Raw genomic sequence first — 21,688 nt, 5'->3', positions numbered from 1 at the left:
TGTGCAAACTCCAGGCTTGACCCTCTGTATACACATTCTACCCAGAGCTATGCTAGCACTTCAAGCCCTCACTACTGTGGGAAACAACTTTGTCCTTCCAAATCTAGTTAAAGCAGAAATAGCCTTCAGAGGCATCAGAAACCTGAAGCTCTAGGAAGTGATTAGGCAAATTGTACATTGGGGCACTTGGCTACAAGTATCACTTCATTTATTTCATATGCATGTCCATGACATCAGTTGACTGGCATTAAAACTGAACTAGTCCATCTTAAGATAATTTCCCCATTGGGATGTTAGGGCTGGGAAGATGTGTTGCTAATCCACCATATTCCTCGTGTTTGTAAAATAAGCAAGAAACAAGCAGGCACACAAGTCTATCACCTTCTCATGCTTTAATCCCACACCCTGCACTCCATTTCTGGAGCATCTCTCCCCAGTCCTTTCCAGATGGCCAGACACGCAAGGTTCAGAGTTTTTCCGGCCTCCAGGGGACCTTGAACAGGTCAAAGACCCTGGGGCTACCAGGAGATACTACTTTTTAGTTCACAGTTACATGAAAATGAACTTATATATATAAAAAAACCCCAAATAACACAGACACATAAAAATCCCTTTACTTCTGGTGAATTCTCAGGGTCCAAAGTACTAGGGTTCATAATCTTCCCTGACATTGGAGAACTGAGGCAGGGACACTAAGGACTCGGTGTCACAATAGTCCTAACAGTCCTGGCCAGTGGCAACAGCTGTTTCATATCTTCCAAAGCGGTTTTACATCTTCTCTAGTTTCCCTTCTGTAAAGGAAGTGACCCAGTCAGTTGTGATTCTGCACTGGTTATGGTGCCTTTCTACGCTCACAGTGCTCCACATTCCCTCTCACAACCCAAAGGAAGGAGGACCGGCTTACACACAGGTGGGAACGGACTGGATTTCCCCGTGACTTAATTCTGCTTTACTGAATTCTTCAGCACCCCAGCACTACATCTTCCTTGCAGTAGGCATATAAGGGACAAAAGTGACAGGAGCTGAACAGTGGAAAAGCTAACGACAGGAGGATTTAGACAGGGGATGGTGCGCCCCAGGGGGCTTTTGATTAGGCCCACTTTTGTAGCAGTGTATGGCACTTGGTGTCATTCTGACAAGGGGAGGAAGGGAGCAGCTTGCCAAAATCCTTGTGAAGTAGGCTAAGGATTTGTCTTTTAACACTCTCCCCCGTGTCTCCAGCATCAAAGGACAGGGACAGTGAAGAGGTGAGACCGTGAGGAACCTGCAGCTAGCCCATCAGTGTGTGACAATCTCTCAGGACACAAACCTCCTGTCTTGAGTTTAGGGCTGTGTGCTTTATGGATTGAGCCCAGTAAGGACAGACCCCTTTAGGCTGGTCCCTTATCAGACCTAAGTATTTATCCTTGACCACACTGAAGGTGAGCCTGGTAAGTAGTCTTCAGGATACAGAACAGCCTAGGTTTCTCAAAATATAATAAACAAAATTTCGTAAAGTCCCAAATCTCCTACTTCACACCCATGAGGTAGAGGCAGGAGCATGCCAGTGAAGGAGAAACCTCAACTGAGAAAATTTGAGAAGTTCTGGATAGGGCTTTTGTTTGGTTGTTGGAAGAGGTGACATAAGGTATGGGCAGGTCAAAGAGATGCCTCAGAAAAGGTCTTCTAAGGTTGACCACAGAGCCCAGCCCAGCCCAGTTGAGGGCCGAATAAAGTTCTCCACACATGGCACATAGCTAGGTCTTTCTTGTGTGGGTTCTCTGGTGCCTGATTAAATGATATCCTCTGCTGAAGCTTTTCCCACAGGTGGTGCAGGTAAAAGGCTTTTCTCCAGTGTGTGTTCGCTGATGTCTGACGAGATGATCCCTCCTGCTAAAGCTTTTACCACATTCATCACACCGGCAGTTCCTCACTGAAGCATGGCCTTTCAGGTGCTTGGCAAATGCTGCGCTATGGCTGAAGGAGCGTCCACACTGACTGCAGAAATAGAGCTCCTCAGTCGCGTGTGTCTTCCGGTGTGTCAGATACTGTCTGTGGTCACTGAAGTCCTCTCCACAGTCTCCACAGGAGTAGGGCTTGCCTCCAACATGGATTCTTTGGTGTGTTGTTAACACAGATTTCTGACTGAAGCTTTTCCCACAAATAGTACAGAAGAAAGGTTTTTCTCCTGTATGTGTCCTCTGGTGCCTGACCAGGTCTGAAGTCCAGCGGAAATGCTTTCCACAATCATCACAGCTATATGGTTTCTCCACACGGGTATTTCCCTCAGACTGGGTCAGAGGGGCACCCACATTCTTCCGGTTTGGAGGCTGTTTATGAGGGGTGTTCGTCTTATGGACTTTCTGGTGCCTGGCAAGATGCGAGCTCCGTGTGTAACTTTTCCCACACTCCATACATTTATAGGGCTTTTCCCCTGTGTGAGTTCTCAAGTGCCTAATGAGATGAGAATTACATGTGAAGCTTTTTGCACATAGAGGGCAAGTATGCTGCCTCCCTGTCAGGGAGTGGCCAGGAACAGTTTCCCTAATATTTGTGGAACTATTAACTTGAGAAATATTTGTACCAAATCTTCTTTCATTAAGTCCACTTGTATTATCCTCAAAGACTATTTCCCAATCTGGAGTCTGGTGAACTTCTGGGTCTGCCACAATAGACCCGTGTGTATCTTCTTGCTCAACACATTCTTCCTCATCTTCACTCATGTCTCCTATAGAAGGAGCAGAAACAGAAAAGGAAAAGCTATAGTAACAACACCACCTCCTATCATGAGCGGATTTTTAATGGCTTTTCTAACAAATGATAGAGACAGTATAGAAGAGCCTAATGGCAGAAGAGTCTGGCTTTCAGAGAAAGACATTGGTGATGGATGGCATATTAGAAGAACCAGTAAGTGGGTACGGGGTATGGCCACTAGGCTACAAATTGAGACTGTAACAAAAAGTAAAAGATAAAATAATGAAAAAGGACCCAATGAGAAAGGTCCTTGGAGGAAAGAGGTGTACTGCTTAGAGGGAACTGTCCAATGTGGTGGTCAGATCCGTCTGCTACTCCTCACCTGTATAGGTAAAACTCAGGATTTCTGGCTCTGCAGGCTCTTGAGATTCATGGACATCTGGGAACTGAGGCTCTTCTTCTCTAATCTGAGAGGTATCATCTAGTCTGGGAATTGGAAATGCTGCTCAAGAGATGGGAAAAAAGGACATCACGATTGGCTCAATATTTTCCCGAGTTAAGAGCAGATCGTTATGGACTGGTAGGTGGCAGAGCAAACATGTAAGTTAAATGGTCAGATATTACTAGTCTTTAGCTTGGCACCTCTAAGTACTGCCCATCTCATACATTTCTTGTGCCTTCACCTGAGTCTCAGTAACTAGATATGTACTGTGAGCCTTGCTCCTTCCCTCTCGTTGAGGAAAGCAGATTACCTTTCTTTTTACTGCTTCAAAACTCATGTTTACTTCAAAAGTTAAATATTAAAGCTCAAAAGACTCTAACTGCATTCTCTGTATTAATGGTTTCCATTCCTTTTTTCCAAGCATCTTTATTTCTTCCTTTCAGCTGGAAGGAGAGCATCTTCTTCAGCTAACTCATCTTTAATCTCATTGTGAGGTAGGCATGCATAAGTGAGACTTTAGTTCACGTAGTCCACGGGTCTTTGATTCCCTATACTCCGATAGGAAAAAGATGTTTGTGGCTAGAATGCCCTGGAAATACATGCAACTCCTTACACAGAGAGACCACAATTCCACAGTCTTCTTCCAAGACATATTCTCCATAGAATTCTTTTTGTGTTGGATCCAGATCACTCCATTGATCCTGTGAGAAGCACAGAGCCACATCCTTGAATGTGACCAGTCCCTGAAATGACACAAGGATTCAATCAGGATGAGATGCTTCAGGCAGCCTATTGTGTTTTGGGGCAGAATCCACCCACAGACAAAGGGAATGCTAACAGGAGAAGGACTTCCTTTGGGGGGCCTGCCTCCCACTGCGGCTGCTCCGGAACCTCAGCACTGCAGGAAAGCACCCCTTGCTTCTGCTCCTCCAACCCATTGTGTTTCTTCAGGCCAGACTACATTCTTCTTCAGGGTATTGTTTAAAACAGAGCTTAAAGCATTCACCTCCCTGTTTGGTGTTTTAATGGGATGGATGTCTCTGTAAAAATCATCTTTTCTAGGAATCTTTCCCAAAGGACCCCATCTATTAGCATCTATAGTCAGAACAAGGAGGGCATTCTTTTCTTCAGCTAGACTACACTTCCAAACCAAAAGTGAATTCTATCCCTTTTTCTCAGCCACCTAATTTCAGAACAAGAAAGGATCTGAAGCTATCAAGAGGGATAGTTCATAAATATCACAGCAGTCATACTAGCCATTCTTACAAATGATAAACAAAACCCACCCAACTTCAAAATTGCACTAAATACTGCAAAATGATCCCACTAAGTCCCTTCAGTTAGTACCTCTGACAAGTAAGATGATGTTGAAAACAACTGTTTAATTTCACACAGTTTCTTCCCTTATCCTGCACACCCACAGAACTGAAGACGAACACTCGAAGCATGCATACTTGTATCCTTGATTTGTTCAGCATATGGCTAACACCCAACAGACCTTCAAATATGTATTCTGAATAGGATTTACCTGAGAGAGAGCAGTGAGAAGAGCAACCATCTCTGGGTCTCCAGACCTTTGTTCTGCAGGAAGGTCTGGATCCTGGGGCACTGGAACCTCTAAGGAAAAAAAAAAAATAAGGAGACAGAGATCAGTAACGCAAGTACAAGAGGCTGAGCACCCTCTACTCCAGTGAACAGAGTGGCCTTAACTTCTGTTAAGAGAATCAAGAAACCGGTCTAAGGTGAATTATCCTATCCACCATTAGTCATAACCCCACTGGAATGCTGGGAGCACTCAGAAATACCACTACTTAGACTTGGCCCCATATTGAGGCAGGTTCGAGCTGGTTCTTTCTGCTCCCAACATCAAGATTCTGTGCTTTCTTTCCATTACAATTTTTCCAGCCTGTGTGGTATAGGAGAACGCTCCCATTTCCAGTTCATTTTGCCCAAATCTCTGCTTCCTGCTGAGGCTTCTTCCTACCACTTTCCTGCAGAGGCTGGTGCTCCCCTTCATGCTGTGAGCTCTCCTGTTCCGGTGTCCCCAGATCTGTGCTCTGCAGGGCTTCCTCATGGGGCTGCTCAGGGGTCAAGGTCTGTGTTGGATCTTGTTGCTCACTGGAAGACTCCGGCTCCTCCCCTCGGTGCAGTGTCTCCTCTGACAGGACTTCTTGGCCCTGAACATGGACGGTTACCTGGGAATAATTTTAACTTCCAGTCACCATGGAGTCAGGAGGACATTCTTGGTTGTCATCAGGCGTTATTTTAGGAGGAACACCCCCAGAGGGAATTGGATGAGGAAGGGAAACTCCAGTTGCATAGGTATATAAAGAACCCGTTATCTTTGCAAAGACAAGGCAGAGGACACACTAGCACTATTCTACTTTTATTTCAGTCATCTGGGGCCCCGAGGTTTCCGCCCTTCCTTCTTTCAGGTCTTCTACTACTGTTTGCTCCCCCAGATTACCATCCCAGGAGAGGGGTCTTGGGATTAAGAGTCTAGGTGAACTTTGAGGAAGTCTAATAGTTGCTTTCTGAGGACCCCAAGGTTCCACATCCAAAGAATCTAAAAACCCCAACCTTCAGGTGGCACAGGCAGGTGATTCAAACCCTAGAAAGTCACACTCATCCATCCATCCATCCCTGTCCTGTTGGGGCTCATGGATCTAGACATAACCCAAAGATAATTCATGGTGTCCTCATATTCTCCCCACATCCAGTCTTTCCGGAAACAGGCCCCCTCCACATCACACAGATCAGGACTCCCCCTCCTCACCCACCGCCTTGGTCTCCTGGGTCGTTTCTGCAAACCCTCCACCAGCGTCACTGCCTCCTCGCCACTCTCGGGCCGCTGGCCGCGCACCCAGCTCTGCAGTTCTCCAGGCAGGACAGTGAGGAACTGCTCCAGCACGAGCAGCTCCAGGATCTGCTCCTTGGTCCTCCTCTCTGGCCTCAGCCATTGATGACAAAGCTCTCGAAGTCGGCTGAGGGCTTCTCGAGGGCTGGATGCTTCCTGGTAGCGGAACCGTCGGAAGTTCTGGTGAGAGGTCTCCAGCACAGGGTCATCGCCCTGCAAGGCAGACTCTGGCCCGCAGGGGAAATCGTCCTCCAGTTTCACCATCATGACTCCCTCCTCTTCCCAAAGATCTTGGTCCTCTGGTTCCAAGGCTGTGGCCATTTCCTGGCTCTTGGGTGTTATCACACCATTTAGGCCTCACATTGGTATTAACGCATTTCAGACTGGGTACCTCAAGAGGCTCCTCCCAAGGGACCTAGGATAGAGAAGTAAAGATGAAAGAGAATAGATGCCTGCAGTTATACAGAGACAACAGTTCTGAAATCCTTCACACACTTCTTAAATAATTACCACCCCGTCTCCATAACTGTATGTTCAATGAAATGCACTCAGCCTAGCAAGCTCCTCTACCCTCACTTGCCTCACTTCCTAGGCAAGGCTCCTAGCGCAGAGGAAAGCAGTACACTGCTATAACCTTAACACTGTAGTTTTACCTCCTGATGTCTTTCTTGTACTTCCTTTCTGCTGACTTCTTTAGTCTGGCTTCATTGTTTCCTGTCTAGACTCTAGCCAGCACATTCTGAGCTACCCATTGTTGTGGAATATTATTTTAACTAGGGAAAGATGTGTTACATCTTTTTTTTTCTTTTTTTTCCCCAGTGTTACATTTGTTATGCTGCGGAATATTACTTTAACTACTGTGTAAAGGTGTACTACTTTTGTTTATGCTGCATTTGTTTAACGATGTAAGGATGTGTGGTTAATTATGTAAAGACATGTTGCATCTGTTTCACCTTGCCTGCCTAGGGCATCTGATTGGTCTGATAAAAAGCAGAACAGCCAATAGCTAGGCAGGAAAAAGGATAGTGGGGCTGGCAGGGAGAGAGAATAAACAGGAGAAATCTAGGCTTGAGAGGGGAGGAGAGAAGAAGAGAGGAAAGAAAGAGAGAGACACACTGGAGCAAGAAGCCAGCAGACATGAGAAGCAGTGAAAGTAAGATATACAGAAAGAAGGTAAAAAGGTAAGATAAAAGGCAAAAGGTAGATAAAGAGAAACAGGTTAACTTAAGTTAAAAGAGCTAGCCAGAAACGAGTCTAAGCTAGGCTGAGCAATCAAAACTAACAATAAGTCTCCGTGTCATGATTTGGGAGCTGGTGGGTGGCCTAAGAGAAAAAGCCTGGTACCTAAATGGCTGGAAGGAAGGATGCTTGCTCATAATGCCTACTAACAAACGCCCCAGTGGTCATGGTTTGTTTCACAGGCACATAACATGTATAACCTGAGATATCAACAGGGTGGGTGCAGGTTATGTAAGGCTGCATCACACACATTAACCTTTTGTAAAATGGGAACTCTTGGAGATTTAAGGACTTCAAAAATAGCAGTGAGGAAAGACTAACATGAGTAGCACTCCAAAAGCCTGTCTTCATCTTGCTAAAACATCTTTAACTGAATGACTTAGTGATCCTCAAGTTCACAAAGGACACTCATTTATTCTGGTCATGCTTGCAAGCTTACCTTCTTTCTGCCTCAGCAGGAACATACTCAATTTAGTAATCCTTGGATTCAACTTTCTTTCTCATTGTTTAAAATTTATGAAACCAACCCTATTTCTTAAAATTCTAAATGTTTACTCTTCTTCCTCCCTGTTACTTCAGTGTGGTCCTTACCACCTTGACTGAACTACAGCCATGAGTTCCTATGTGTGCTCCCTGGAGTACTCAACCATGAGTAAAATATAGTAAGTCAGCTGTGAAGCTTTTGCTGTGCATTACTCTCCAAAAGGCATTCTGATTCAGTACATCTAGACAGTTATGTCTTTAGAAATGCTACTTGCCATTCTGTTGAGATCCCTGGTTGGGTAATATCAAGGGAAGTAAGGGGAGGTAAGAGTGCCTATACCTGCCTGCTATCATTTAGCAGGTATGAGACATGAGTGCGGCCCGGTGGCAAGTTTTCTCTGTAAATGACTTTTCTCATCAACAGAATGGAAATGATATTTTCTGTTAGTGTAAATTTGAGATTAAATGTCTTACTGTTTGTTATGTTCACAAGGGAGATAGAACTTCAATGTTAACTATTAACTTTCTAAAGTATACTTCCAATGGCATTACTCAGTATTATAAAAAGTAGTGTTTAAAATGTTAGAAGATCATCTGAAACCCTGTGCAGGGCACACAAAGTTCTTTACAGTCTATCTTACCCACTCTCTGTACCACCTGCTCTAGTGACTGCACTGAGGGCCAACAGCAGGGCTTTTTGGGCTTCCCTGCATTTTGAAGACTGTACTTATTGCAAACACTCCCCACACTCTGTCCTCTTTTGACTGCTACAAGGTGTATGGCTATTTCTTTTTCTTTTTTTTTTTTTTTTTTTCAAGACAGGGTTTCTCTATGTAGCTTTAGTGCCTTTCCTGGAACTCACTCTGTTGCCCAGGCTGGCCTCTGAACTCACAGAGATCCACCTGCCTCTGCCTCCCGAGTGCTGGGATTAAAGGCGTGCGCCACCACCGCCCAGCGTGTATGGCTATTTCTTAGTAGTTTTCCTTTCTCACTACCTTGCTTTCGGGAGTTGCTATTTTCAAGTCACCATTCTTTAGCAGGTACGTCTATGCAGCCTGTGGGCCACACATTTCCCAGGATAACTATTAATATAGTCAATTCATTTGTAGATGACATTGATTTTGCAATGTCAAAAGTTTGGACACCCTGATCCAGTGTTACCAGTGTTAGCTGTCACAGTGAATCTTGAGATGTTCTTCCCCTAGTGATGATCCTTTAATCATTCCTGCTTTTTTTCTTAAGTGAATGAGCTTCTCTAAGCATATCACACTCTAGCTGGCCTTAATCTTGTTACTCACTTTGCTGTCTTTTACAGCCATGCCCCCTATTCCTGAACTGGGTGCATACAATATTTACACATGTCCCATGCACTTTAGCCTTTGAATATGAATTGTTAAGATTCCTTCCCAGGAGAAACATAAGCAATAGCTACCCCTTGTCCTAAATTCCTAACAACAAACAGAGGCATGATCCTATCACACTTCACTCTGGGGAATGAAAGTGTTTTTTAGTCAACCTTATGGAGAACAGGTGAGGAGTTACTTACAGGGATGTGGTCACTCCTCCCGAAGAGAGACACACCTAGAAAGCTTTACCCAGCAGGGATGTAATGCTTCCCTAATAGCTGCATAGATGGAGGCCCTGCTCTAGTCTTCTCTGGTACGTTTGTGTGTGTATTCTGGCCCCTTCCCCAGGGAATGTGCTGAGTTGACAGTCCGTACGGAGCAGTTGGATAGATGGGAGAGAACTATAAACAAGCCCAGCTGGGGTCGTTTGCAAGGGGGCACAGCTGAATGCTCCAAGATGGCAGTTGGTTGGCTTGGAGGAAAGTCACACACTACTCTTCCCAACTGTGACCTTTAGTTAGGCTAAACTTTACTTATCTTTTAAGACATAGCTTAGGTTTTGTGTCTTCTGAGACATTTCCTTAGATACTATTCTCTCTACCCTTACACTTGGTTGGAAATCACCTAAGTGGGTCAAAAGCAACCTGGGTCCATCTCTGTCACTACCTATTTATTTTCCTTGTGAAATTTCTGCCCTCACTCCTGCACATGTGCAGCTCAGGGTCTTGTGTCTTATGTCATCAGTGGGCACTGGCGACTATGTACGTGCCTTAAAAGCCAGATGCTGACATCATGCTCCCTCTGCTCCCTGCTCTGCTCTGGTCCCCCCCCCCCCCCCCCCCGCCCCATCTTTCTCTCTCTCCAGGCCTGGACCCTCTCTCTCCCTGCTTCCCCTCCTAATAAAGCTCTGAACACTGGGTTCTGTCATGACCTTGACCTTTCCATACCGCAACCAAGGCCGCCACCAGCGCTGTTTATCTGTCACTTTTGCATCCTTTCAGTTAGGAACTGTGAATTTTACTCTCTAAAGCCTATTACAAAGAACACAATAAATGCACTTAAAATGAATGAATCTCCACTCTCATGTCTTTTTCCTACCTTAGCAGCCAACACATCTTTCCATATCTATACTTATATTTTCCTAGTTCATTTAGTTTTGTTAATTTTAACAAAATGTCTTCAAATGCATATCTTCATCTGCATTAAACTCTCTAGTTGAGCACAACATACTACCATATTTGAATGCCTAGTCTCAACCCTGGAAAAGCACTGGCCTCTGTCAGGTACTGTGTGCTGAGGGAACCACTTGAACTCAAGTTTTACAACTGTTTTTGGCTCTGTCCTCTTCCAGACAACGTTATCCATCCCAGGGACTCCTTATTTGTCAATCATTTTGTTCTGCACTGCAGTTGCCTGCAACCAACCCTCAAGGTTAGCACTTGACCAGATAGCTGTACCTTGACTGCTGCTGCACTTTGTATGACCCATGGCCAGTGATCACATGGTTCCCAAATTTCTCTTAATCCAAGTTATTGCATTATATTGTCTTCAATCATTTGCAATATAGCTTTCATGTTTTTGATAGTTCTGTAATTCTTTTTAAAAACTGTGTGTGAATGTGGCCATGCCATGGTGTACATGTGGAGGTCAGAGGACAACTTGCAGAAGTTCGTTCTCTGTCTACCAAGTGGGTTCTAGGGATCAGGTCATTAAGCTTGGCAGCAAGCACCTTTACCCATTAAACCATCTTGCCTAGTTCTAGCATTCCTATGTCATCTTGTGCTAAATTTCTCTACTTCTTGATAGTCTGCAGTTTTGTTTTGAACTTTATGCTCATCTTTAGTGAAGTTGTATTTTTTCTTGGTAGAATTAAAAATGGGTAGAATTTCCTTTGTTTCTAGCTCATCACTAATGGTTTTAGTAGTCCTGGTACTCCTGAAAAATAATTTTAGTATGTTATTTGGACCTCAAGTGATTTTTTTAAAGATTGAGTTTGATTTAATGTGTGTATCGGTGCCTAAGGAAGCCAAAAACTATTGGATTCCCTGCAGCTGGAGTTACAGGTAATTGTGAGCTGCCTGACATTCAGTGCTTGGAACAGAACTTCAGTTTGTGAGAGCAGCAAGTGCACTTAACAAACCCTGAGCTATCTCTTCAGTTCCCCGAGATTTCTGACTCACCAGAGAATCTCTGATACTCAAGGTTCTCTAAGAGCTGGCCTCCAGGGCCCTCTCTCTTCTACCAAGAGTGCCACCTCCAGGAGAGCCATGCTCAAATCACTGGTTTCTATCTCCTGTTTCCCATTAACAGGATTTTCTCAGTTTCTCTGGGAAACACCTTCACTAAGCCTTCACTTGCCTAACTCACTCTTCCTTCCGATCTATTTTTCTGAGTCCCTCCTAACTGACCCCCTCCCAGGTGATGAATAATAAAAGCATGAGTCTCTCTATTTCACAGTATGCATTGTGTTGTAAAAATTGTTCCTCTGAGCTGGGTGGTGGTGCCTTTAATCCCACTAATCCCAGCACTTGGGGAGGCAGAGGCAGAATTCAAGGCCAGCCTGGTATACAGAGGTAGTTCCATGGACAGCCAGGGCTGTTACACTGAGAAACCCTGTCTCAAAAAACCAAACAACAACAACAACAACAACAACAACACAACAACAACAAAAAAACCCGTTCCTCTGGTGGCAGGATAACTCATGAAACTATATAGGGTCTGAAGGGAGGGGCATGTTGTACCCTGCTCAAAGTCTGGCAAACAGTAAGTACTTGCTTCGTAATTGATGAGGGCATACAACATTTCCTGAGTTTCTGTCTCTGGGAAGGATAGAAACCATGTCCAGCAAAATGTGTGCTGGATAAGTGAATAAAGACAAATTTATTGTTTGCATTGTAAGTAAACAGGACATTCTCAGTGGTTTTCAGTGTGATGGAGTAATCTTCAGGCCACTTTGGGGATAATTCAATTCATGACCTGGCCTCTTGAACATACATTGTTAGAGTACACAAAGAATGATTAGGAGAGGAGGCATGGGGAAACTAAAACCAAGACCTTTCTACTATTCGTGGATCAGCTTTCTTTGTCCCTTATCTGAAGGTGTCACATGACAGAGCTAGCTCTAACTCAGTTCTCTTGAGCATAGAAAACCACAGGACATGAAAAAAATACTCAAATTTGTAGCCTAAAAGGTGTCTTTTCTAGCTACAGGAAAAAGGGTGACCTTTTTACTAGAACATAGCCTTTAGACAATTAACTAGCAGTTGGACTTAAATGATTATATTTAGTAGATGTGTAGTCATTCCTGAGGGAAGAGTGAAGCTCATTAGGGAGGTGATGAAACAAGGCTTAGGATGTCTACAAAACTTACAAGACTCAGGAAGCTGAGCTGTCATACTCATCAAACCTAATCCCCAAGGTTATGTAAGCAGTAAGCAACTGATGTGGACGGCAGACTCCTTGGCAGCACTGCCTTCAACTTAAGCAGGGAGATCCAGGGAGACAGTTTTCATCAACTGTCACCCATGCTGGGGCAGATCCTTTCTGTGATGTAAGTGCCTTTGATTCACCCATACTCCTGTAATAAACTCACCAGATCACCAAACTAAACTTGGATAGAATTATTTCTTTTTGGTCTGCCATTAATACTTTATTTAGGGGTGAAGAACCATTTGTTCACAACTCCCCCAAAAGACACACAACACAACTGGTAAGTGAACAGGGTCTGAAAGAATCAAAGATAAGCTGGGGAGGAGCAGCTGCACAGTCACTGTGACAGGTTAAGGCATGCAGCTAAGACTGATCTGAGACCAGAATATCCACAGAGGCAATTCTGATGTGACGACCTTTCTGCATGGGATATATATCCTGTATTACCTTTCTGATATGGAATAGTGTGCTTCCTTTCTATAGTGGCAACTTCATGCAATGGGTAATAAGACATGCCACCAACGTGAAGACATGAGAATGGAGTATCCTTTGGGACAGTGCCAGTTGACATCTTATCTTCCCTAGTGAATTGGGCCTACCATGCAACTGTGGAGGCATTCTTCCAAAAGCTGATTAACTTGAGAATATACACAAACCCTGAAAGTAGAATATATGGGATGTGGTCATAAGCAGGCTAAGGTAGCAATTATTGTTGTGAGTGAAAAGGTATTCAACTGAGCTCAGTTGTCTGTCCAGGAAGAGCTTGTCCACGTAAGGGAGGAATTCTGATAGGAAAGACATGGGAATGCTGTCCTCTGACTTGGCAGAAGGTGGAAAAAAGAGGTAAGATGAGATGGGGGTGTTGGTTTGTCATTTCCTACATTTGGCAGGTGTAAGGAGACAGTACAAACTAGATCCCTTCTAAAAAGCACTCCATTCCACCACCTCCAATTTAGAAACTGGGATTCCATGAGAAAGTCAGTCAGTGAAGAGGGCAAAAGTGAAAGAAGACACTCCTTAATTCCAACCTTTAATACAAAGGAAGAGAAAATTCATGATTCAGCATGATGGGGTGGGGGTGACTAGTGGCCCTGTACAGAATAAGGGAATGCTGTACACATGAAACGTTTTAACTGAACAGATGATAAAACAAAGTATGAGAGTCTCTTATAGCCTGGATCATAAGGCTATGAGACACGAGGGCAGATGGGATCAATCTAAGCATCAAAGAAGAAACTGAGACACATAACTACTTATCCCTCCCTGAGACAGAGTACACATAACCTGAAGCAGTATGAGGAAGACCAGTCTCCCAAGTACAGCTCATATAAGCCAGTAGGGTCATTTGGTTATGGTTGGCTCAGAACTTCCTTCAGGATTATCAGGAACTGGAAAACAGCAGAGGAAGGAGGGTAAGCATTATTGAAGGAACTGGACATGTGATAAGTGGTGGTTGACACCCAGCTCACAAGACTAGACAGGGCTGCTGAGGAAAGTGAAGAGGTTGACTCAGGAAGGACCTTGGTACTCCTAAGAGGCTTTAGTAGCTTTGCTAAGTCCATGGCAGGGCATGCTCTTTATTGGGCAGAGAAGTTCTGGTGGATCTGAATACTCAGAACAGAATGTATATTGGGTGTTTACGATGCTAAAGTAATCAAAATGAGATCAGGAAAGCATAGAAGGGAGTCTTTCTTGGCTACTGAAAGGCAAATGTGGCAAGATTTAGCATGAGCTGGAGTTCTTGGGAGGGTGTTGATAAAAGGCCAAATGTGTGTTTTTGAGATTTTCCAAAGCTTTGAAGACTGACCAGTTCCATAAACTGGTGAAACAAGACCAGGATGACAAAGCAGGACAAGTGAAAAGACTGAGGTTTTCCTAGGAGCAGGCAGCTGTCCTCCAGAGGATGCTGTGAATATTTCTCTGCAAAAAGGCATACTAAGGCTGATACTCAGACTATTGCTGCCATCAGCCTCTAACATGGAAGGTATACTGAGGTCACTTAGGCCAGGGCCCTTTTAACAGCCATGTGTGGCTGACAGAGGGATGACAATAACCTGAAGCTTGTTAGAATCAGAGATGACTCTAGCAGCAAGTGTAGTATGGAAGATAAGGGCCTGCTTGCCCTTAGCCAAGCTAGCCCATCAGTGCAAGCCGGCCCCATAGAACCCAGTGAGGGAATGCAAGGTGGGTCTTCAGCATGCAGTGGATGGCTTAGGGAGAATGACTATGATTAGAGTGTGCAATACAGTAGTGCCTCCATCTACACAACTGTACCTAACACTGCTCTTTGAGAAAACAAATGATTCAAACAATAGGATCTTTTCATGCTGTATTGGGCCTTAATAACAGTTCTTTCTCTTAGCTGCCTAAGACCAACTGGTATTTACTTGGAATGGATGATAAGCCTTCAGAGACCCGGCCTTCAGTGTAAAAGGTATCGTCCTATAATGTTAATCCACTGAGTGTCTTGCAGACTTAGAAGAGAATCTGCAAGGCAATCAAAATGTCTGCAAAGTCATCCTATGTGAGTGGGCACTCCCAAGAGTCATAAGATTGCTGAGTGAAAATCCCACACTACTCCTATGAGCTATTAGCCAAGGAGACCTGAGTTCCCCCCTCACCTCCTACCTCACTTCCATACAAGCTATTGCCACTGCTGCTGGTTTCACATTGGAACTAAATGGTAAGACTCTATTACGGAAGACATTGCATGCTTTGATTACAGGACACAAGAAATCAATCTGGGACTGAGCTGGAAGCTTCTTACCTGCTGGATGGTTTTCATAGTGCCAGAAGGTGCTATGCAGTCTACTGTGGGAGAAATGTCACCAACGGTCCTGCCCAGGTGTAAATTCTATGTTCTACACTATGAACATTCTTTAGGAATGATACGCCAGCTGTTGCAATAATGGCGAACTGCTACGTGTGCAACCAGCTGCTTTCTGCTTTGATTTAAAGCCTGCTCTACGGGAGCGACTAACAGCTACTTTTGTTAAGCCAAAGCAAATACTTGTGGCTAGGGAGGTCAGGAGGGACAGGGGTGAGGAAACTACTACTACTACGGAAACAGTAGTAGTTTTAATGTGAATGAGATGTACCTAACTGCCTTTGAAACAGTTGCTTATACTCACAGATTACTGCTGTTATCAGTCTCTAATAGAGAAGGAAGGCTGCTCCCCCACCTCCCCAAGTGGGTACTACAGAGACTGATACAATCTCTCAAGCTGCCAAGAGTAAATGACTGTTACTATGGCACTGTGGCCCCATGCCCACCCAGAAATGGAAGAAAATTCTCAGCCACCTCTTTTACCCTTCAAAGGCTTAGGGAACACCTCAGAAGATAGAGTGGAAAGAACATACGAGCCACAGGAAGGAGTGAGTGCTCCTCCCAAATGAAATAGCCCCCTTTGGAGAGGTGGCAGGGTGTGGTTCCTAAGCCTCACAAAGCTAATGATACTTAGGCTCTGGAAGTTCACTGATTCAGGAAGCTCATACAGTTACAAGATTCATGAGGCCTCTCTCCAAGATGATATAAACAGGAAGCAACTGGTGGTGAAGACACTGAGGGAGCCACTTTCAGACTGAGCAGGGAACTATGGGAGTTGTCCATTTTGGGGTGAACTGTTTGGTGATGCTGGTACCTCTGTGCCTACAAGTAACCCCTACTTGTTATTAATGTACTCAATGGCTTACCAAACTATATGGGTAGAAGAGTTTCTTTGATCTATCTTTTATATCTTATCTGGTGTGGATATCTGTTCACACCTCTCCAGGAAGTCACACAAATGCCAAATGCAGCCCCATAATCTGTGGCTGTGAATACAACTGCTTAGTGGAGCTTACTAGGGCCTTCTGGCTGTTCTAGAGTAAAAACAATTAATTCAAACCTTTAACTGTTTTCTTCTAAGGCTGGTGCTCTACAAAATTAAAGAATCTAACAATATGGCCCTTCCACTAGCCAAATTCTCATGCTTACTTCAACTGTTCTATGTACAGATGCACATCCCATTTTCCCATGTAATGGTAATATGGTGCTGGAATCTTGGGTATGTATCTCTACTTTCATAAGCTACACCGCACAATTTCTCTAACTCTCAGCTTTATCCTTGAAATGTGGTTAACACTACCTATCTCACATGCTCATTTTATGGAGTAAATGAAATAATTTACAAAAATCTCTTGGAATAGAATCCAGCACTGGGTAGATGCTCAATATGGCATTATTTTCTGCTTCAAGCTCTTTTAAATCCTTTTGAGAAATCAAGATTTAAATAATAAGCAAAAGTTTCATTTTATTTCTTCATAATTATGAAAGAAAAATTGGATCTCACAGGGAAAGGGTTGGTCTGTTTACTGTCTAAGCACAAGTGAAGTGCTAGACTCAACCCAAAAAGCCAACAGTCTTTGCTCTGGAGGCACTGTAACCTGAATGAAATGAGTTGTTGAACATAGATGGGACAGAACCTTGATGACATGGTCTTTAACTGAAGGTGGAACCAGCAAGGCTTCTACTTACCAGAAGCAAAGACCCTTCCCTTTCTGCAGTTGGCAGGAGGCAATGTGATTCATAGCCAGTGAGTATAGCTCAAGTCCTGTGAAAGCTCAGCCCAGAAGGCAAAGAAAATGAAAGCAATGCATTCCCTGGCTTCTGGTCTTCACACATGTCATGATCAGTGTGCTTTGAACCATGCTGAAAAACTGGTTTGATTTCAGAAGTGTTGGGATGGAATCCAGAACTCTGCATATTAGGCAAGTGCTCTACCACTGAGCTACAGCCCCACCCTGAAAACTGTTTTTTTTTCCCTCTACTTTTTCCTTTATAAAAGTCCTATGTAAATACCAAGGAAATATTAACTCAAAGCTTCTTACAATAGATTTTAAGAAACAAAATGAGGAATAGAAAAGGAGAAGACAGGAAGAAATGAGAGGTCAATTAAGTAGTGGTTGGTACAGGAAGGTCAGTATGGCTGAGGTTTAATGATCTTCTACACTGAAACTTGACTGCCTTTGTCGTCAGCATTAAGGGTTAAGCTGGATGTAAAAATGTCATTGAGCATAAGGTAAACTGAAAATACAAAAACCAGAGCAATTAAGTCTCTAACAAAATGTTTCTCTGTTGTCACACACACACAGATGTAGGTAGCAATGATTAAAACAGTTCTTCCTGACAGAAGACTTACATTCTACACCCTGCTCTACCCTGTAAAGACATGACACCCTGCTCTACCCTGTAAAGACATGGCACCCTGGACCAGCTGTGTCAGCTCATTTTGAAGGAGATGATTTTCCTGTCTAAAGGCAAAGTGGATCATCCTATGAGAAGTTAACTGGATTTTATGATGATAGGAGGGGCTTCAGAAGGAACAAAGACAAGTACTTTGTTTATTGTTTGGTTCACAATGGATTAGTGAGGGATAATCAAAGAGGTTTACTAAAGAACTGAGATAGGTTGGATTAAATACATATTTTAAGAATTGCCTATCTGGCCACCCTGACCATGTTTGTTAACTTTCAACATGACATGAAGCTTCCTGCATTTAATGGATAGTACCCAGAATTAGTTATTGACCTAAATAATGTGGGTCAATCATTACATACAAATTTAAGACAAAATACCATAAATTAATCTGAAGCTGAAAAAATAAGGGACATCAAATTTGACACCCACCAGGAAGAAATCAGTATTTATTATTTGGCAGCCAAAGTTCAGCAGACACAATAAATTCCCACAACAAACACAGTCAATGACAATCTCACAACAGGGAACAGGATAACTAACAAGAATGTAGCCAGAGGATCCCAGGGGTGGATGTAAGTAACTCAGGACAATTTACTTTCTATGTCTGTACTATTAATACATCCTGGCTACCCACTACTCTATGCTAGGTGACTTCCTTTTGGCTTGATCTGAGGCTTTCTTGCATATATGTGATAAAGGTTGCAGTCTCTGTGGTTTGACCAAGAGGAATCTGAGAGAGCAGAAGAAAACCCAGCAAGAGGGTTTTCCTTGGTGAGCTAGGTCCCCTAAGCAAGGATATGCTCCTGGGGCCTAGCACTTTTCAAGGTAGTTTGTAGAAAGGGAGCTCAATAAATACATGCCCCAACTTGGATACAGAAGCACTGAAATCAGTGGGTGCCAGGGCTTCCTGGTAATGAGTCCTTCATGGGGGACAGCTGAAGGCACAGACTGCGTTAATATCAGTGGAGGAAATTCTGAGGGAAGAAGTGCAGAGAGGTGACTCAATCCATAAACAGACACTGAGCCTCAATTTTATATCTCATACTACTCCAGGTGCTGAAGGGGGAAGAAAGCAAAGGCTCTGACCTTAAACTTAACAGGCAATCAGGAAGAAGCAGGGACTTCAGCAGTATCAGGAATTCACAGCACAAACCTGGAATATGTGTGTGGTCTGAGCAGCAAGCACTTTATCAAGGGAATTAAGAAAATCAAGGGAGCTGGGCCTAAGCCTTTACTTCCAGCACTCGGAGGCAGAGACAGGCAGACCGCTGTGAGTTCGAGGCCAGCCTAGTCTATATAGTGAGCTCCAGGACAGCCAGGGATACAAAGAGAGACCTTATCTCAAAAAACCAAAATCAAAACCAAAACAATATTAGGGAAAGAAAAAACAAAACAACAAACAAAACCTCATCAGTATTTCATCTTAACTTGCCATAACGGATGATGAGCATTTGGCTTTCTGTCTTCAAGGCATTTAATTTCACAAATAACTCAGACTTGAATGGTAAGATCACCCACCAAAGATGAGGCAACACCACTAGTATTTTCAAGTCTCTGTCCTCAAAGGTGGCTGCCACGAGGTCCGGAAAAATCACAGTGGCTCTCGAAGTGATCAATCCAGACCACACAGCACCACTTCGGCCTCACACGCAGATTCTGGGCATGAAGGCCAAGCATTCTGTGTTTAATAAGCATTTCATGTGTGCTAAACTTGGCACCCACTACATGGACAAAGGAAGTAAGTGTGAGGTTTTATCCAGAAAGGAACAAATTTATCCAGTGATGTCCACATTCAGGCAAGAATAAGACAACAGAAGCAGAAAGTCTAGAACCGTTTTATGTCTGTGTCAAGTTGCGCAGGCACCTGTATATTCTGTAATGACAAGAGTCCCTCATAGTGACGCAAATCTTGCAGTGCCCTTGAAATGACTGTCTCCTGCAAGTATACAGAGAGCAAAAGGGTATGTATGTGGAGGTGAGAGGGGGAAAGATCAGCGTCTGGTGGTCCTGGGAAGAACAATGTCGCACTTCCCTCCAACTCTGTCCACCCTTCTATGTTAGGCAGTAATGGCAGAAAGTTACTCAAGACAGATGGTACAAAGTAACTACTCCACTGTCCCTTGCTTCTCCCAACAAGCCTTCCATGGCCACCCTGACACCTCTTTAAGGTAGTTTTCTGGATCAAGGTCCATGGGGCTGCTTGGAAGAAAAGCTGCAAAGAGAAGCTTTGCGATTCCAGCGTAGCTTCCCTGGCTCTCACCTACAGAGCAGGGACAGAGAACAAGTATTTCTAAGGGTAGCCTGTCATCAAAACCCTGGATGTGATATTGCTGTCCAGGACCAAGGCAGTTCAAGATCAGCTGGGCCCATATGCCTCCCTTTGGGGAGTTCAGCACCAAGAACAGACAGCCACGGCTCAGGGGGACTAAAGTGTGTGAGAGGACCAGTGCAGCCATGGAATATAAACTAGCAAACTTTTCAGTCGACTAAGACAAGTCCTGCAGCTGGTGCGGTGAGGTGGAGAAGAGGCCGGTGAACTGGCTGTTTGTTAGAGGTAGGAAGAAGGAAGCTGCAAGAGCAGACACTAGCCTCTAGCTACAGGGAAGTTCTGAGTCTGTCACTACGACAGGTGAGAGCCACAAGCTAGCCGGTCTCCAGTGCCTGGCATGATCACAGGTGATAAGCTCGCCCGTGAAGGGGGCGGGGTTCGCCGGGAAGGAGGGAAGGGAAAGCCAGCGAAAGGGTTCTCGAGCAATGTGAGCGGCAGGGTGTAAAGACTGGCGAAGCGGGGAAGATGGGTGTCAAGGGGCCTAGACCACTCCCCACTGGGTTCTGGGGTACCGGGAGCAGTTGGCATGGATGCAATCCGAGGGGCACAGTGCGTGTCCGCAGGCCCGAGAGGGGGGCGGAAAGAGGCAGCTAGCTGGTCAGAGAAGAAGCCTGGAGCACCACCCGGCTCAGGCTCCGGCCGCGGGGAGGTGACAGGACCACAACGCCCAGGCCGTGGGGACCCCGCCGCCGCCGCCCCTTCCCTAGGCAGCCGCTATCCCCGGGCGCCGGGGGGGCGGGGTCTACAGCCCCTCCCCACGCTCCTGCCCCGCCCGGCTCACACTCCCCACCCGCTGCGGTGCCCGTTCGCCGGCCAGGTCCCCCGGACACTCACGTCTCCCGCGGCTCCAGCGGCTCCTCCCCTGCCCGGTGCTCCCCCACCCACTCCCGGCCGAAAGAGCTGATCGGGATCCGAGTCGCGCGGGGCCCAGCGGGTCGGAACACGTGGGGCCTCCGCGCCCGGAAGCGGAAGCGTCCGTTCGCCCCGCCTCCGAGCCCGTGCGGGAGCCGGTCTAGGCAGTGGGAGGGTTGGCCGGCTCGGTGTGTTTCTGGGGGTTGAGGCCCTGGGGCTCCAGAGAGACCCATGTGGGAAAAGCCTTCCCTGGACCGCTGCCCTCTGTGCCCAGTCCCCTTTGCTACAAATCAATCAACTCCCTGGGTCTGGGATTCATGGCTTACCTCCTACAGGGTTTTGTTTTCATCTTTCATGTTGGTTTTGGTATCTACACCTCCACGAGGGACCCCGCCCCCTCCTTCCCACGCAGTTTTGTTGTCCTCCAAGCGTGGAAGAATAGAAACGAAAGCGTTGAGTCCGAATGCTGGCTCTTGGCGGGCACGCTCAGCTGCGCTACCAGCACGTCTGTCTGTCAACTCTGACCATCGTGTGAAAAGGGCAGACTAATACTGTTGTTGCTCTTAGGACTAAAAACTGGCATGTCGTTGGGGGAGCTCAGTAAGAAGATGGTGGTGTTCTCTGTTTGCCTTCGTGTGTTATTTTGGTGCCTCTTTGCTTTGCGACTGTCTTCCCTGATCCGAGTTGTTCACTTTTGTCTGTGCCAACAGATATTTCTACAGTCGGTTATGCCCTGTAAGTCCCACGGTGACATGGGCAGGCCTTCTCTTCTCAACCATGTCTTGAAAACCATTTCAGT

General features: G+C 45.1%; 1 protein-coding gene across 2 annotated transcripts; it reads right to left on the bottom strand.

Annotated features, from left to right (window-relative positions):
* Positions 1–377: 377 nt before the first annotated feature.
* Positions 378–20,984, bottom strand: Znf202 (zinc finger protein 202). 2 transcript variants are annotated; one of them, XM_059267659.1, is made up of 7 exons: positions 20,872–20,984; positions 5,892–6,387; positions 5,100–5,310; positions 4,644–4,732; positions 3,729–3,858; positions 3,056–3,175; positions 378–2,707 (listed from the first exon to the last, which is right to left on the bottom strand). In XM_059267659.1, the coding sequence occupies exons 2-7, from the start codon at positions 6,291–6,293 to the stop codon at positions 1,737–1,739; spliced, it is 1,923 nt and encodes a 640-aa protein (XP_059123642.1). In that variant the 5' UTR covers positions 6,294–6,387; positions 20,872–20,984; the 3' UTR covers positions 378–1,736. The 2 variants fall into 2 exon arrangements, with proteins under 2 accessions (XP_059123642.1, XP_059123643.1); XM_059267660.1 differs by lacking the exon at positions 20,872–20,984 and having other exon boundaries at positions 5,896–6,192.
* Between the last annotated feature and the right edge of the window lie 704 nt (positions 20,985–21,688).

The sequence above is a fragment of the Peromyscus eremicus genome, chromosome 7 (assembly GCF_949786415.1).
Source record: "Peromyscus eremicus chromosome 7, PerEre_H2_v1, whole genome shotgun sequence".
Taxonomy (NCBI): Eukaryota; Metazoa; Chordata; class Mammalia; order Rodentia; family Cricetidae; genus Peromyscus; species Peromyscus eremicus.
This window is presented reverse-complemented; position numbering and strand designations above follow the sequence as displayed.